Raw genomic sequence first — 16,685 nt, 5'->3', positions numbered from 1 at the left:
TTTCTTTATTTTTTGGCTTGTTTTTGCAGAATTGAGAGACATTAAAAATACATTAAAGGGCTGGGACTGTAGCTCACTGGCAGAGCACTTACCCAGCATGAGTGAGGCACTGGGTTCCATCCTCAGCACCACATAAAAATAAACAAATAAAATAAAAGCATTCTTTCCATCTACAACTACAAAATTTTTTTAAAAGATTACATAAAAAATGCAAAATGTTAGAATAGGAAGGAACTTTGCTAATGCTCTATAATGAGGACAACCACACACTTATTCAGGCTGGACTAGAACAGAGTCTTACATCACATCTCTTTTCAGAGTTATCATCAATAGCTCTCCCCCTCCATTCTCAAAAATATCCTAATCTAGATAGTAAATTATATGGTCTATAATATAAAGCTCTCATTTTACCAGGATGTAACTTCTCTAAATTCAAATGACCAAGATGGAACTTCGAGCTCTCTGAGGGCAGGACTCTGTCTTTTTTAACTGTTTCTCTATTTCTGGCCCAGGTATGCAGGTTGACTGCTAGATTCCCAAGCTGTTCACTTTATCATGCTACCTTCTTTAGGTACAAGGCTGATAATTTAATAGAAATAGTGCTATGAAACCTATGAATTCACTAATGGGCAATAAAACATCACTACTTTTGAACTGCTGAAGTCACTGTAGTTTACAGATGAGGAAAACAAGGCTTTGAATGATTACGCAAATTATAGTCAACCATTATCTCCACTCCAAAGGAAAAATGCACTCATCCTCCACATCTGCTATAAGTTTATTTTTAGCTACATGCAGTAGGTGGACAAATAGTTGTTTCCAACCCCATCTTAAGGATGAGTATGACCATATTGCTTCCAGGCTCAGTATACTTTTGCTTCCACTCATGTGTAAGTACTAGAATTGTAATTAACTTGCAAAGGCAAATATTAATATGCCATCACAAGAAGTTTTCAGTTTAGAACTTAGGATGATCATAAGTTAAACCATCAATCTGTCATCTGTAGACACTGAAATTGCCAACAATTTTCTTATGATTGATCTACTATTTTAACATTTAAATAAATATTACCAATAACTTTTAATCATAAGCCTATTTTCCATGAAAATAACTCTAATTATATAAATTTATTAATATTAATAAAACTGCCCCATTTCCAAATGAAAATGTAATTTATAAAAAGGAAGTAATAAACATGGGTAGTAGTGGAAGTTTGCATATTGAACTTACTAATATAGGAGATAACTTATGCCTATTCAATTACTCACCTAGTTTCAAAATGCGCATACTGACTGCTAATCAATAGGTAAAATAGAATTGTACAGAAAAGTTTATGCTAAGTAACTGATACCCAATCATTCTTGAAAAAAAAAATCACTCAATAATACAAACTAGTACACGTATAATTTTTAACATAATTCTATGTTGTAACTTTTACCACAAAAGGGAAATATTTGTTTCTCTTTAAGAAATTTCTGATACTTTAAAAATTTATTTTAATGGTGTATATGTATATTATGACAAGTTTTTACAATGACTTCGAAGAACAAATAAATAAGGATGATGTATACACTTAGAAAAATATATATTACTGAACTAATCACTAATTTGTATTTAACAAACTTTATATTGCCTCTATATGAGACTGTTAAATATTATTTTACTTTGATTAATTATTGTATCTTATGAATTTATGAAAAATGATCATATTTATGACAAAGTTGGCATTAGATGCATTATCCATAAACTATGCATATTTAAAATTATTTTCCAGAGGGCTGGGATTGTGGTTCAGTGGTAAAGTGCTTGCCTGGCATGTGTGAGGCACTGGGTTTGATTCTCAGCACCACATACAAATAAATAAATAAAATAAAGGTCCATCAACAACTAAAGAATATTTTTAAAAAATAAGATAAAATTATTTTCCAGTGAACCTGCACTGGCTGAGTTACTTCTAACAAACTCTACCAACCATCATTCTGGTAAACAACATATTTGCAAGAATCTTAACTAAGGTTAAGCATAGCCTGTGATTACTAAATAAAAGGAAGGCAACTGGCCCATACGAAATGAACTTGCTTGTTCTCACTGCCTATCTCTTTCACCTATGAAGCTGAAATTTTAAAAAATAAATAAATAACTGAGTTAATGTGATTATAAATTCAGAAAACTACCATAACCTATATGGTGATATAAATAAGAACATCATAACAGAATGTACATTAGAATGTAGTTTTCATATTTGTACAATTTTGCACTGGATTATGAAATAATGAGACCCATTGTAATTCAACAAAAGAACAGACACTGTTAAAGAAACAAATATTTCCCTTTATTTGATTGTATTACATCTACTCATGGGATATTTATAATTGAAATTCTCAATTTACAAGTCTATAAATAATGCTATTCAACTGAAAACCAGCCAGTAAATAGCAACATATATTTGCAAAGCTTATTCATGGAAAGTGATTTCCACACCAACTCAGTAGAATAGAAATTATCAGTATTTCAGAATCAGAAGAGTAATGCTCAAGAACATTTTATCAACAGTGAGTTTGCCTTACTCCTTTGCCAGCTGCACATTGGTAGGTTTTGCTCCAATAGGTATCCCATATTTGTGTAAAGTGTTAATCAAAATCTCCCTCATGTCCTTGTTGTAGGAATCAAAGTCAAACACATTCCGAACCACACTGGAAAGACCTTCAGTGGGGAATTTCTGTATTAAAAAAATAAAATAAAATCCTTATTATGTATGTGATAAAGTATACACCATTATAAAGATTTATTAAACTGATAGAACAAAATGAACAAATGAACTTTAGCAGAAATTTACTAGCCTGTTAGATACAGAGATAGTTGGAAAACATACATTTTTATCCTTTAATGTTTGCTTCTTTTTAAATAAATACTAGAATTTCAGGAGTAACTGTTCCCACTCTTAAACATCAGGGAGAACTCAGAACCAGGTGTTCAGTGACTATACCTGCTTTCGGAACCCCCCACTCCTTAAAGGAGTACCAGATGACCAATTTTAAAATATTAGTTAAGGCAGTGTTAATATGAACACAAAAGTATTTAGAAAAATTAATCTATTAATAAATGAAAAAAATAAAGGAACAAGAAAATAAGGGAAGAATATAAAAAGTACAGTGAATAGAAAAATAGGGAACAGTAGAGGGAAAGAAAACAAGTACCACTACAGCTAAATGTACACTGGTGGTTCCTTTGGGTTCTGTAATGGCTCTGTTTGTGTTTTGATTTTCTTTAGGTTCTGGGATCTAAACTGACTGAATTGGACTTATGATTTTATAGGTAGAATAATGTTTTCTATTTTTCTTTTTGTTCTTCCCAAATATATTCTTTTAATTCACAGATAACTTTATATATTTATGGGATAGAATGTAATGTTTCTATAGATATATGTGTGTGTTTTTGTGTATATACACACACACACACACACACACACACACACACACATATATATATATATATATGTTATGAAATGAGTAAATCAAACAAATTAACATCTCTCCCCATTGTCTCACTGCCTCACTCTTACATCACCTTCCTCCTCTGAACCCTCCTCCACAAATTTCCTAGTTGCTTGGTAATGACCATGGTATAGAACTTTGCCAAAGCCAATTCAAAGGCCTAACAGATAATGTTCATTTGTCTTCTACATTCACAACTTAGACTGCAGACACTCTGTATTATGTAACTGGATTATTTATAGAAATTGAAAGGCTTATTATAAATTATGTAGTCTGAATAAAAAGAGATTAGTGGCTTCTTCTAAAACTCTATTTCCAGGTGCGTGCCATACCTGTAAGTGTTTGACGATGTTTACTACTTCCCTGGTGGAATAAGGATAGCTAATAATGCCCTGGTCAGCCAAATTCCTCAGCTCCCCAAAGGCAGCCACAAGCTTCTGAAGGATGGGCTCAGGCACGTTTGGTCCATACTGTTTGAGCATCTCAAGTTCTGAGTGGGGTTTGGGGTTGTCAACTGCATGGCAGCTAAAAATGTCACCTAAGGGAGAAAGAAGATTCACATTTATCATGTGACTAATCCACTATAATGCTACTGGAGAAAATGCAATAGCTGTTTGAAGAGCCATTGGTTGCTCATCAAAGTACAAAAAGCCCATCCAACAATAGGGTTGTAGAGAGAAGAAAGAAATGACTGAAGTGGAAGAAAACTGGGTGATGGTAGTTTATTTGGCATGAGTTTTTTCCCATTAAAAATTACATAATAGGGGCTGGGATTGTGGCTCAGCGACTGTGTGTGTGCCTCGCATGTGCGAGGCCCTGGGTTCAATCCTCAGCACCATATAAAAATAAATAAATAAAAGTATTGTGCCCAACTACAACTAACAAATAAATATTTTTTAAAATTTACATAATACTTGAATAAAATGCTTCCTGAGAGATACTGAAATACAAAGGTAAAGTCTCCTCAATATCTCTGCCAATGTCACTCCCTCTCTAAAAGGCACTCATTGGTAGCAGTTCAGCGCATTTATTTTTCCAGATCTGATTTAGTATTTTAAAATAAATGCATACATGCAAACAAATACAATTCTAGCGATTTGTTCCTTTTCCATTAATAGGAGTATATTTTTCACGTGGTTCCAAGACTGCCTTTTTAATTTTAACAAATGTTGAAGATCTTCAGAAATTACATATATTTGTCTTATGTGAATGCTTTTTTTAATGTATTCTAAAGAATGGAAAATTAGTATCATTATTACCCTAACAAGTTATATAGTGTGCAGATTGCTAGAATATACCTTAGAGGAGAGTTTTAGAAAAGAAAACTGCAGAGATGTTGTCTAAATTAAAACCAAGAAATGGAATTCTAAATGCAAAATATTTAATCTGTTACTTATACAAGAAGGAATGTATTAGAGAAATACACTTTATTCTCAAAAGAAGGATGAATTGTTCATGCTGAGTCATAAAATTCCCTGATCCATAATCTAAAAGAACAGGTATAAAGAAAATTAAAATAAATAAACTTAAATCATTTAAGGGGTTCATTTTAGAAAAAGAAGATACCTAGTCAGATAGCAGTAAGATCTTACTGTGATTTAGAAACCATCTGAATAAAGTTATTGTGTGTGGGGGTAGGGCTATGTGCATGTGTGTGTGTGTATTTAAAAGTAACTCAAATAAATGAAAGCCATGATAACTTCTACTTTTATCACAAAGTTTTCAAATATAAAATGTAAAACAGTTTTTGCTGAAAATGAAATTTAACACTGATTTAAAAAAGACAATTGTCTCCATATTTATTCATTCATCAAATAATTATTAAACATCTTCTATGTGCCAAGTACAACTCTAGGTACTTTATATGTATTTACATATTTAGGTATTTCATATGTATCAAAATTCCCTATACTAGTGAAGTTTATATTCAAGCAAAGGGAGATCAATGATAACTATTAGAAAGTATATGTTTCAAAGAAAAAGAAAGGCATAGTATAGGACAATAGAAGTAGTTATGGTGGTGAAAATCAACCTGGTAGAACTCATTGAGAAGGTAGCATCTAAGAAAATGTAGATACCTGGGGGAAGAGCATCCCACGCAGTGAGTACAGCTAATAAAAGACCCTAAAGCAAAAATATCTAGCATGTAAAAAGAAGAGGAAGGAGAACAGAATGGCTGGAACAGAATGAGCGACAGGGAGAGCAGTTCAGAACAGGATAAGGCAGGAGGTCAGAAAGACAAGATATGGGAGACATATCTCACAGGACATTATAAACTGTTATAAAGACTACTTATAGTCAAAATAAAGTGGAAATCCAGGGAGGAATTTTAACAAAAGAATGGACTGCTGTGTTGAGAAGAGACTACAGAAGGGTATTGGGATCTATAGCATTGTAGCAATATCTTATTAGCAAAGACGCTGACTCCATTGACTATATTTTTAAGAATGTTTGTAAAGCAAATATCTTTCCCTCTGGAACAACATAAGGCATATTTATTGTCCATGATAAAACATTTGGATTACCTAACATTAAGCTTCCCCCCCCCCCCGCAAAGCATCTCATGCAAAAGCAGGAATCATTTGATCCTCTTTGTGCTATCTTGTGGGACCTAGGCCTTGAGGAACTAGTACAAATGCCAATTCTCTGACTACTGCTTTTGCTGTGAGTAATAATCCTTCCTTTTCCTCTGACCCAGAAGTCCAGTATCTTCTGCCATAAAATGGTGGCAAGCTAATTTGTTAGGTTAAAGGCAGGTAGGGTAAAATCTTCACAGTTCAAGACAAAAGATAACAGTGGAAACAGGGAGATCCACTAAAGAACTATTTCTAATAATTCAGATGAGAGGCTGTGGTGGCTCAGATCAAAATGGTGACCGATAGAAGTGATGAGTGTAATATAATTATAATATGATACAGCTGTAATGTAATATAATGAATATAACATAATTCTGAATATATTTTGAGGATAGAGCCAATAAGATTTCCTGATAGATGGTAAGAAATCAAGAGGAAAGAGAAAAGTCAAAAAATATTTTTGGGCCAAAGAAAATGGAGTTATTAGTTGAGATGAAAAAAGACACTATAAATCAAGAAAAGTAAATTCATTGTGGACATGTTAGATCCAAGATATGGAAACTATTGAATAGACAGCTGGATATCAGTGTATAGTGTGGGAGACAGGTCTAAACTGGAAATAAAAATTTGGCAACAACAAGAGTATAAATGGTGTTTTAAAACATAACATGTTCTGATTTTACCAAGGAATGAGCATAGCTAGGTAAAAGAGGACTAGCAGCATTATACCAAGCATGCAACAAGGAGGCTGAGAAGGAATAGTCATTAATGTAGAAAGAAATCAAAAAAGCAGCTGGAGGAGAATTAGAAGTCAAATTCAAGAAAGTGCATTAAGGAAAAGAGGGTGACCAACTGTGTCAACTCTATTCAGTAGTGCTAACAGATTAAAAAAGATGAGCACTGCAAACTGATCACCAAATTTAACAGTGGGAAAGTCCCTGATAACCTAGACAAGAATGTTTCTGTGGAGAGATGGGAACAAAAATCTTATAAGAATGAACTTAAGAGATACTGGTGAAGGAGAAATGCAGCTATCAAGTATAGATAATTCTCTGAGTGTGAAAAACTGTTGTGAGGAGTGTAGCTAAAAAAGATAGTAGAAGAATCCAACAGCAGCTAGCAAAAAAAGAGGATTAGAGGGTCTTTTTTAAGATTGAAGATATCTTAAAAGGAAACAAAGTTGATTGCTGATGGGAACAATTGAACAAAAAAGGAAACTGCTGATATGGGAGAGGAAAGGCAGAATTTTTCAAGCTCTATCCTTAAGAAAGTGGAATCGTGTACTCATCTGGAGGGACTGGCTCTTGATGAAAGTGTGAATGGTTTACCTGGAAATGGTGGAAACCACAACACTATGGATGGAATGTTCAGGGGACACAAGTCTATGGATGTGAACTTCTATTGTTTTTATTTTTTTCTCAGTACAGTAGGAAGCTAGGAAAAAATAATAGGCCTATGGAAAGCGAGTCAAGAAACTGAATCCTGGTTAGGTATGGGTCGTCCATACGTAACTGGTGGTATGGACTGGTGGGAAAGTGAAGAAGACTTCTCCTTCTATGTTTTAATTTCTCACAAGTGATTGCAGAAGTATTGTACAATTTTAAAGCAAACAAGAAAATTCACCCAGCAGGGTTAGAGCTGTGAGGAGAGAAAAGATCTGAATTACTTACCGAAGAGAACATGAAAAAGTAAAAGAACTAGGAAGGCACAGTGTGATTGCAATAAGGGACACTTGAGGTCCCTAGTCAAGAAAAGTGAGGTTACTTTTTCTAACCATATTCAGCTCCATGTGTGTATGTTTTCTAATTGGTATGAAGGGTTGCTGGATTTGGGGTACTTACGTAGAAGTAGTAACAGGAAATACTGGAGGTTTTGCAGTGATGAAATAAAAACCGAAGGAAAATTTATAAATAGAATTATAAAATTGAGATTATAGAAGAGTTTCAGTAATTAAAACTAGGATATGTCCATGGAAGTGAGTGGCTGAGGTATAATATGGAATAAAATCACTTGAATAAAAACATCCAAGAAGCCCTGAAACCAGAGAGTTGGAAAAGCCACATGCATTATACTGCAAACACTCCCAGAGCAGTTAGAGTTAGACAGAGTGACAGTGAACAAAGAACAAAAAATCATGGAGAAAGGACAAGGAGGTAGACGACAGCAACAAGGGGTTGTAATAATATAATCTGACGACACAAGATGTAAAGCTAGGAACTTTTAAGGAAGAAACAAAGAGAATAACCCATAAATAGCAATAAGAAGCAAAGACTCTTTACTTCCTCTAGACCCAGTATGAGAGAAATACACACACACACACACACACACACACACTCCTCGAAAGGACTTCAGTGGAAGAATTGACTGCAGGGAGGGCTGGAATTTCATCTGAGCCATAGCAGATTTCAGGTTTCAGAGGAGGATGAAAGACAAAGACAGAATAGGGAATTAATGTTCTTATAGACATTAAAATTAATATGATGTGTGTGACCCATGAAGAACCTACATAAAAAAACCTCAAACCTTTCACACTAGAAACAATTACAAGTTTACTTTAGTGTTTTCACATTGCTACATTGTAAGAGTATCAGTAATGCATGAATGGTTAACGGCTTTTACAGAAATATCTATATATGGTTAAAAAATACAAAAATAGTAAAATAAACAAATTACATGTCCATTTCTGAATTTCAAGACAAACAACCCTCCCTTCTTGCTAGTTTTCTGTGTTAGGAGAAATTCTACACAAGTAAAACATATATGTGTATATATATCCCTTCTACCCTGAAAAGAACCTCAAAGAGTAGATAGAGTACCACTTTCATGACTTATTGTATTTGATTTGTTTCTTTTCTTGCTATTACAAACATGCTGTATTGTCTATACTTGTACTTAAATCAGGTCAATTCCTTAAATGTGGAATTACTAGGCCAAAGATCCTATGAGGAGAATCACCCTGCCTCATGTTGAGTATTAGAGTCCAGAAATATATATATGCCACAGAAAAGAAAAGTTCCTCAAGGTTATGATGATTAAGTTTATTCCAGGGCCTCTGATCAGTATGAATGTGTTTCCTCAGAGTTGTTTTAGCTCTTTTCATAGTTAGGGAAATGTAACAAAAACAGACATTAAAAACATTTCTTATTTCATTCCAAAAAGACCTGAATGACATATAGTTTAACATAATTAAGAAAAAAAGGCTCTGGAATCAGATTGACTTAGATATGAAGCCCACCTCTATCAGTCATTAGCTAATTGACTAGAGAAGAATAATCTCTTTGAATATAAGACACACAGGGCAGTTATTGTGGTACAGCATAGAGTAACAGTGACAGCCATTCTGGCACTGTCATTAACATTGTTATTGTTAATATTATTGTTAATGTGATTGTTATTATCAGCATTACTGTTTTTACCTAAGGTGCCAAAGAAATCATTGCCTAAGAAAGGAAATCCAGGTCTGTTGGCTAGAACAATCATCCTAAAATCAGGATGAATCACTATAACATTTTCTCGTCCATCCACGTTGGCAGAATCTGAAAAACAAAATTTCCATTTATTCTTTATTGATATTTAATAATTTTTAAGAATGTCAAGTTAATGACTTTAACACAAGTAGTCATAGTGACAACTGAATTGCAGAAAAACTTGCTTGAAAAAGTTTGCTCAAGAACAGAATATTGATAAATATACTAAACTCTACAAGAACTTGCGTATTTATGTAAATGTGCAACATATATCAAAAAGCAAATCTATCCATACACTGTCTTACAATACTGGCTTGAGATATCATTATTCTTGAAACAAATTAAAAAAATAAAAATTTATAATGAGCTACAAGGAATACCCAAGGCTAAAATCCACACAATCTTTACTTTTTATCAGCTGCATCCCTTTGCACAAAGCCTTAGAATATGCAGCTTAAGATATTATTCCTGTTTAGGTCACACACCCTACAACATAACTACATAAAATAGAGGTCTCAAAAACTGCCAATTCATTAGTAAAAAGCTGACTTGTGGGGCTGGAATTGTGGCTCAGTGAAAGAGCTCCCGTTTTGCATGTGTGAGGCACTGGGTTCAACTGACCCTCAGCACCACATAAAGATAAATAATTAAAATAAAGGTACTGCATCCATTTACAACTAAAAAAAAAAAAATTAAAAACCCAGCTGACTTGTTTCCAATTAGGGAATTGTATTATGCACGTGTTTATGGCATTAAAGGAACTAAATATTACAATCTCCTGGTTGGTGCACATTCCAGATAATGTCTGAGCTGCTAGTAAGAGCTTTATTATGGTTATTTTAAGAAGAACCATTTACCATCTAGGTTTATGTAAACCCTAGCCTTAGGCTGTCCACCTTTAAAACATGATGGTTATGACACACCTGGAGTTTTGAGATGAGTCTGTAAGAACCTATAGTTACAATCATTTATGATACCAAACAATAATCTTTCAATGTGTCATATATGCATGTGCTAATACAACCTATAGTTTTTTAACATTTATCCCGATTAATTTTAGTAAAGAAAACCAGAGGAGTATGGAGCCATAGGCAAAGTTTAATTATTCAATAAAAGAAATATGATAATAAAAATGGAGAATGTTTTTTAAAAGCAAGGAAAATGAAAAAAGACAGGACTGGAATTGATGGTTTATGAAGTTCCATTAAAAGAGCTTCAGGTGCCTTTATTTAAAATATCATCTACATGGCTGGCGGTGTACCTCAGTGAAAAAACCCATGCTTAACATAAAGCTCTGAGTCTAGTGCCCAGCACCAAAAAAGCAAAACAAACAAAATATAACAAAACAACAATAATAACAAATTCTAGTCAAACAATCATGCTTGAGTTTGGAAATTATTTTCCCCATCTACTTGTCGGTTATCCTTCAAAAACATATCAGAAAATGTAGAGGGTTGCCAGGAAATAATCACTCTTTAACTATGATTTTGTTTTAGAAAATCTTTCTTCCTATTTTCGTGTCCTTGAGATACCTCTAAAAAGAGCCGGCAGAATTCCAATCCTCAGAGTCTGAAAAGATGTTAAGAGAGAATATTCAGACTAACCAAATTCTTATTTTTTTCATGAAACTCAGTGTAAAATTAAAATAATAGAATGCTGTTATTAGTCTGAACTGAGGTTCAATATGGCAACCTTACAATGGTAATGTCCAGGAGGAACACTTCTGTGATGGTCACCTTGTACCTTTTGAATGGGGTCTTCTTTACACTATCTTCAAATACTGCAGATTTTAGTTATCCTAATTTGTTTGGTTACTAGGCTACTGGATATGTATTTTCAATGGCTAGTCTTTTCAGGAGGCAAAAATTTAAAATTAAAAGCTAGAAAATATTCTCACATTGTGTTAAACAAACTTAATATTCTTTGTAGGTTAAATAAACTGATACGATTTATCCTTCTTCATTTTTCCTAACAATAACAAAAAGGGTATATGAGTAGGAACAAGCAGAAGACAATCCAAAATAGAGGAGAACTACTTCCTGCTAAAGAAGAGTGTGTATCTAATGCGTGTATATATATATGTGTGTGTGTGTGTGTGTGTGTGTGTGTGTGTATAGATGTGTATATATATATGTGCATATAAATACACACACAAATACATAATAAGTATTTTATGTGTGTGTATATGTACATGTATAAGTCTAGCAAATTTTCTAATTATATTGAGCTAATAATAAAATAAGTCTTAAAATTCCAGATAATAAAGAAAATAAATCACACAAATAATGGAGAAATGAATTGATAAAGTATATACTAGTATTCTCAGGGTAGAAAAATATGACACTGATTTGTCCTAATATTACCACAGAAATTTTCAAAAATGCCTTCCTGGCTATGAAAAATAAAACTGGGGACTCAGAATAAGCTCAGTGGTAGAATATGTGCTTAGCATGCAATAGGCCTTGGGTTCAATCCCCAGCACCTTCTCCCACAAAAAAGTAAAACTTATAAAGCTAGACTTAAATGTTACTTTTTATAAATAATTATCAACATGGACAATTTAATTTATATTGAACTTATGCCTACTGCTTGAGTCCATACCAGAGATACAAAAATTACAGATATGACAGTAAACATTGCAGTTTTAATACTCACTTGCTACAATGCGTCTTCCATCTGCTAGAATCATTTCTCCATTTTCTACTAGAGTTTTCAAAATACAGGTGACATTTGTTGGGGCTTTGTCTGCTTCATCTATAACCAGAACATGACCCATCTTTATTGCTTTAACCTTCAAAGACAGAAAACTTATCATAAACAAACACAAATAAATAAAAGTAAGCATTATTAAAGCTTCATTACTTAGTGCTTTGGATTTATAATAGCTAGTATTAAGTTATGGCTACACACTAACATACACACTCAAAATCTGCAGCACAGCTAAAAACAAAATTTATGTATCTCCACCAGAATCTTCACATAGTCACTATTTTGCTGACTTCACAGGAATCCTTTCATTTACCTTCAGTTTAGAATTATTCTTATGATAGTGATACCAAATAATATTTCATACCTAGAATAGGGGAGATGAACAACAAGTATAATAAATAGAGAAATCAAAGTGCCATGGAATTTAAGAGGAGTTGAGACACCATAAGCAATTGTATCAGAATATTGCATTTATTCTAGCTTTTAAAAAGAGTGTAATATTTTTAATATTGTAATAGATCCGAATGCATGGTGCTGGAGATGTGGTATTCAAAACAAAAAAGCAAACCAATGGTCAAACTCCTGGAGCATATTTATTGAAGAGCGAATATGAGTAGTTTATGTTAAATGAAATAGAAGTCAAATCTAAGAAAAGAGAAAAAAGGCACTAGAAGAATAGATTGGGTTTCTACTACTAAGGAATTTGTTTGCCAGACCAATAAATACATTCTTTCCCTCATTAAATAATGGGATATAATTTAATATTGTGAGTTCACACATGTTGGAAAAAAACTGTGGAGCTACACTTTAGGATATTTAATCCGGCAGCCACATGCAGAATAAACTAAAAGGGGATTACTGTAACAATTTGTATAAAAAGAGTTTTTTGGGGAACCTGATTGGGCATCAGCATTAGAAAACAGAAATAAAAAGTGTTTGACTAATCTGAGGAGTTTAGCAGAGGTAGAAACTATAGGTTGGGCAACCATTTGAATAGTAAGAGGGGAAAAGAAAAAATAAGAGTCCTAGGACTTGAGTGACTGTGTGAATGGTGACATCATTAAATAAAGATAAAAGCTAAAAACTCTTAAAACTCTTTCCCCCAGGGGGAGTAGGAGAAAATACTCAATGAATTTAAATGTAAAGACTGTTTTTAAATAGCAAGAAATATAACATTATGAACTATAAGTTTTTCTGACTGCACAATTGTGATGAATGATTTTAAGGAAATAACACATCATTAAATAGGTGGTTTCTTTTACCACAAATATTTTATAAAGAATTGATGAGAAATTAAAAAAAACATTAAGAGTTATAAGTAAATTTTAGGGTAGAAAAAGAAAACATGGAGCTTTTATCCTCAACCCCATCTCTGCACAGATAAAAGGAAAGTTGGGCCCAACCCAACTGACTTCAGGCAGGAGATCCTAGACTCACATCTCTGGTTCTGGACCATAGAGGTCCCATGATGGCTTATTGGTGCTGCAGTTGTGCAGGAGTTTGCTGCACAGGGTCACATGCCTGGCAGGGTGGGATTTCCCTGGGTCTCAAATGGGAAGCTGAGGACTGGATCCCCCCAGCTTCCTAAAACACTAATATTTGATTAGATAAAACCACTTTATTAGAATAAACCACCAAAAGAAAAAAAAAAACTTTTCTAGAAATATTACCTAATTTCAGATAGGAAAGGCAGCAGAACACAACAGACACTAGTATGGCAATATGTAAATCAATGGATGTGTAACTGATGTAATTCTGCAATCTGTATATGGGGTAAAAATGGGAGTTCATAACCCACTTGAATCAAAGTGTGAAATATGATATATCAAGAAATTTGTAATGTTTTGAACAACCAACAATAAAAAATTAAAAAAAAAGAAATATTACCTAATTTCAAACTATACATGTTTGGAAACAATAGCAACCTTAAAAAAAAATTTAGAAGAGAAATCAGTAAAGGACTTTTGTCATTCCCTAAATTTATGTCTCTCTCTCTCCCCACCCCTTCTCTCTGAAAAGAGAACATAATTTTAGAAATGATATTTCCCAATAATTTACATTTAAATATCTGTCCCTAAAATAACACCTGAACAAGTGCATTCTAGTTAGTCTAAAAAACATTAGAATCTATGGGAGATTTCTCTACTATCATTTAAAATATTTAAAATATTCATATAATTGGATTACTAACCAAAGGTGAGTCTTCATACACAATCAGTCCATCTTTAACTGAAGGCTGAAGAGTAAGCGTTTGTACTGTGGTGTCCCTAAGGTGAAACCAACATGTTTTATAGTTAATAAGGAAATAAACCCATGTTTGATTACAAATAAAATACCACACAAAAGAAGTTCTTTTAAAATTTTGTTTCACCATCCTGCTTTTCTGAATAAAAATAAAAATAACAAGTGAAATTTCATCCAGCAACAGTATGTTGTTAAATTAATATAAATTACAAGGATTTGGGAATTAATCTATGTTTATAGATTAATCAGGTTCTTCTTTTTCTTTTCTCCTTTATGATCATTTCATATCTCAGAATTACCTCAAGAGGATGAAATAGAGAAATTTCAAAAAATGTTTTATATTATATATAATATTTATGTTACTTAGAAGTAATCTCAGCCAGGTGCAGTAGCGCATGCTATAATCCCAGCAATCCAGAGGCCAAGGCAGGAGGATCACAAGATGGAGGCCAGCCTGGGCAATTTCACAAGACCCTGTCTCAAAATTTAAAAATAAAATTTAAATGTAGCTACACTTGGGTTCATTCCCAGCACAGAAAAAAATTATAATAATAGGATGGGCAAGTTTGATAATAATTGGCATGTTGACATGGTCAAATAAATAAAGCAAGTCTACAAATTATATGATACAGCCCAATCAGCCATCACTAGGTACTAAAGCATGACTCACACCACTTCCAAGAACACTGAAGAATTACTTCATTGGATTTTAAACATTTTGCTGGGTTTACAGTAATCCAATTTATTTTCTTAAACCACTTTTTCCCATTTATCAAATGCTCCTTTAATTGATAATCTTCAAAAGTATTGATAGTGAGTTATCTTGGTGTTGTAAGCCTCTTTCCTGATGAGATATAAAGTCTGTATTACTTATGGATATTTTTGTTAAACATGCACAGAAGCTGTAGGTGTTAGGCAGGTTCAAAGACTTGAGGGGATCAATTTAATATCATCCCCTTTTATATATACTGTATTTTTTTAAAATAAAATACTACAGCCAGCTGGATTAAGTCTCAGAGAATTAGAACTACTATTAAAATGTGAGTAATGACTTTCTTTGGAATGGTTCAAAGTTGTCTTTTCAAATGACCCTACCATTTAGTTAAAATAAAATGTGAAGTTGAAATTGTATGTGTAAGACATCACTTGGAATGTGAACTTCAAAACTTGGTGCTATAATATGCATGTGAAACTCACACCCAAATGCCAAATTTTACTACCATCTGTGAAAATTGTAAAATGTGTATCTATTTTTTTTTAAAGTCATATCACATATCAATCAAAACCAAAGCAAATTTAACATAGCACTCAATTTTTTTTTAAAGCAAAACAAATTCAATTGAAATTAGTTAATTGCTTTGAGAGGCAGTTGGGGTAGCAGAAAGAGGACTCTAGAGTCAGAATAATCAGTAAATTTTCCTTCTGGCTACTTGTTAGTAATATGATCTTGGGTAAGTAATAAGATCTGCCCAGGAAAATTGCTGAAGGAATGCTTGGAAAGTCTGTGGCATAGTATGTGGAAGGCATCAGGAGTACAATAACATGCCAGCTTTAGTCATTGGTTGTTATTGTTATGGCTCTTGAAGTGACTGAAATTTCCTGGCCCAACTTCTACTTGATCTTTGGGCTTTTAGTATTAACAATACTTCTTCAAAGTCTCTTCCCTGACTCTTTGAAGACCAGAGTATGTGCTCTTGTTGTGTATTCCCTTTGACCCTTGATCTCTCCTATCTCAATCCTTAATATACTATATTGCAATTATTTATTTCAAGATTTATTTTTCTACACTGGCTAGAAAATCTAAAATATAGAACATCTATATTATCCCACTTCTGTCCCCAGTATCTAGATGTCTGGCTTATGAAAGGAATTAAATAAATATTTGCTGAACAAATAAAATAAAATATGATAAAAAGTAAAAAAATGAAACCTTACATTTTGATTTATAGTGAAGAATACAAATTTATTGGATGATGAAACATTTTTTTTTAAAAAGAAACATAAAATCTGGAACCCACTCTAGTAAATGCTGGGTTATATTAAGGTTGACTCTCTTAGAGGAAAGGAGGGTCCTAATTCACCTCTATTAGAAAGCACAGCAATGTTCAGAAGGTATACTTGGGTTTGATCAGCCATGGAACTGAGAGTAGATGGTTTAATGTCTATTCTGTCCTCCAGTTGAATTGAATTTTAG

General features: G+C 33.2%; 1 protein-coding gene across 1 annotated transcript in view; it reads right to left on the bottom strand.

Annotated features, from left to right (window-relative positions):
* Vwa8 (von Willebrand factor A domain containing 8) overlaps nt 1-16,685 on the bottom strand; it is a gene marked incomplete at its 5' end in the record, with an annotated part of 351,798 nt that overhangs the window by 128,182 nt on the left and 206,931 nt on the right. Inside the window, 5 exons of the mRNA XM_048800562.1 lie at nt 2,569-2,720; nt 3,828-4,033; nt 9,488-9,607; nt 12,194-12,329; nt 14,439-14,514. Coding sequence (XP_048656519.1) covers nt 2,569-2,720; nt 3,828-4,033; nt 9,488-9,607; nt 12,194-12,329; nt 14,439-14,514 — 690 coding nt within the window. The remainder of the gene's footprint in view (nt 1-2,568; nt 2,721-3,827; nt 4,034-9,487; nt 9,608-12,193; nt 12,330-14,438; nt 14,515-16,685) is intronic.

The sequence above is a fragment of the Marmota marmota genome, unplaced genomic scaffold (genome assembly GCF_001458135.2).
Source record: "Marmota marmota marmota unplaced genomic scaffold, marMar, whole genome shotgun sequence".
In the NCBI taxonomy this organism is placed as follows: Eukaryota; Metazoa; Chordata; class Mammalia; order Rodentia; family Sciuridae; genus Marmota; species Marmota marmota.
The sequence above is the reverse complement of the archived record's forward strand: the minus strand, read 5'-3'. Positions and strand labels throughout refer to the sequence as shown.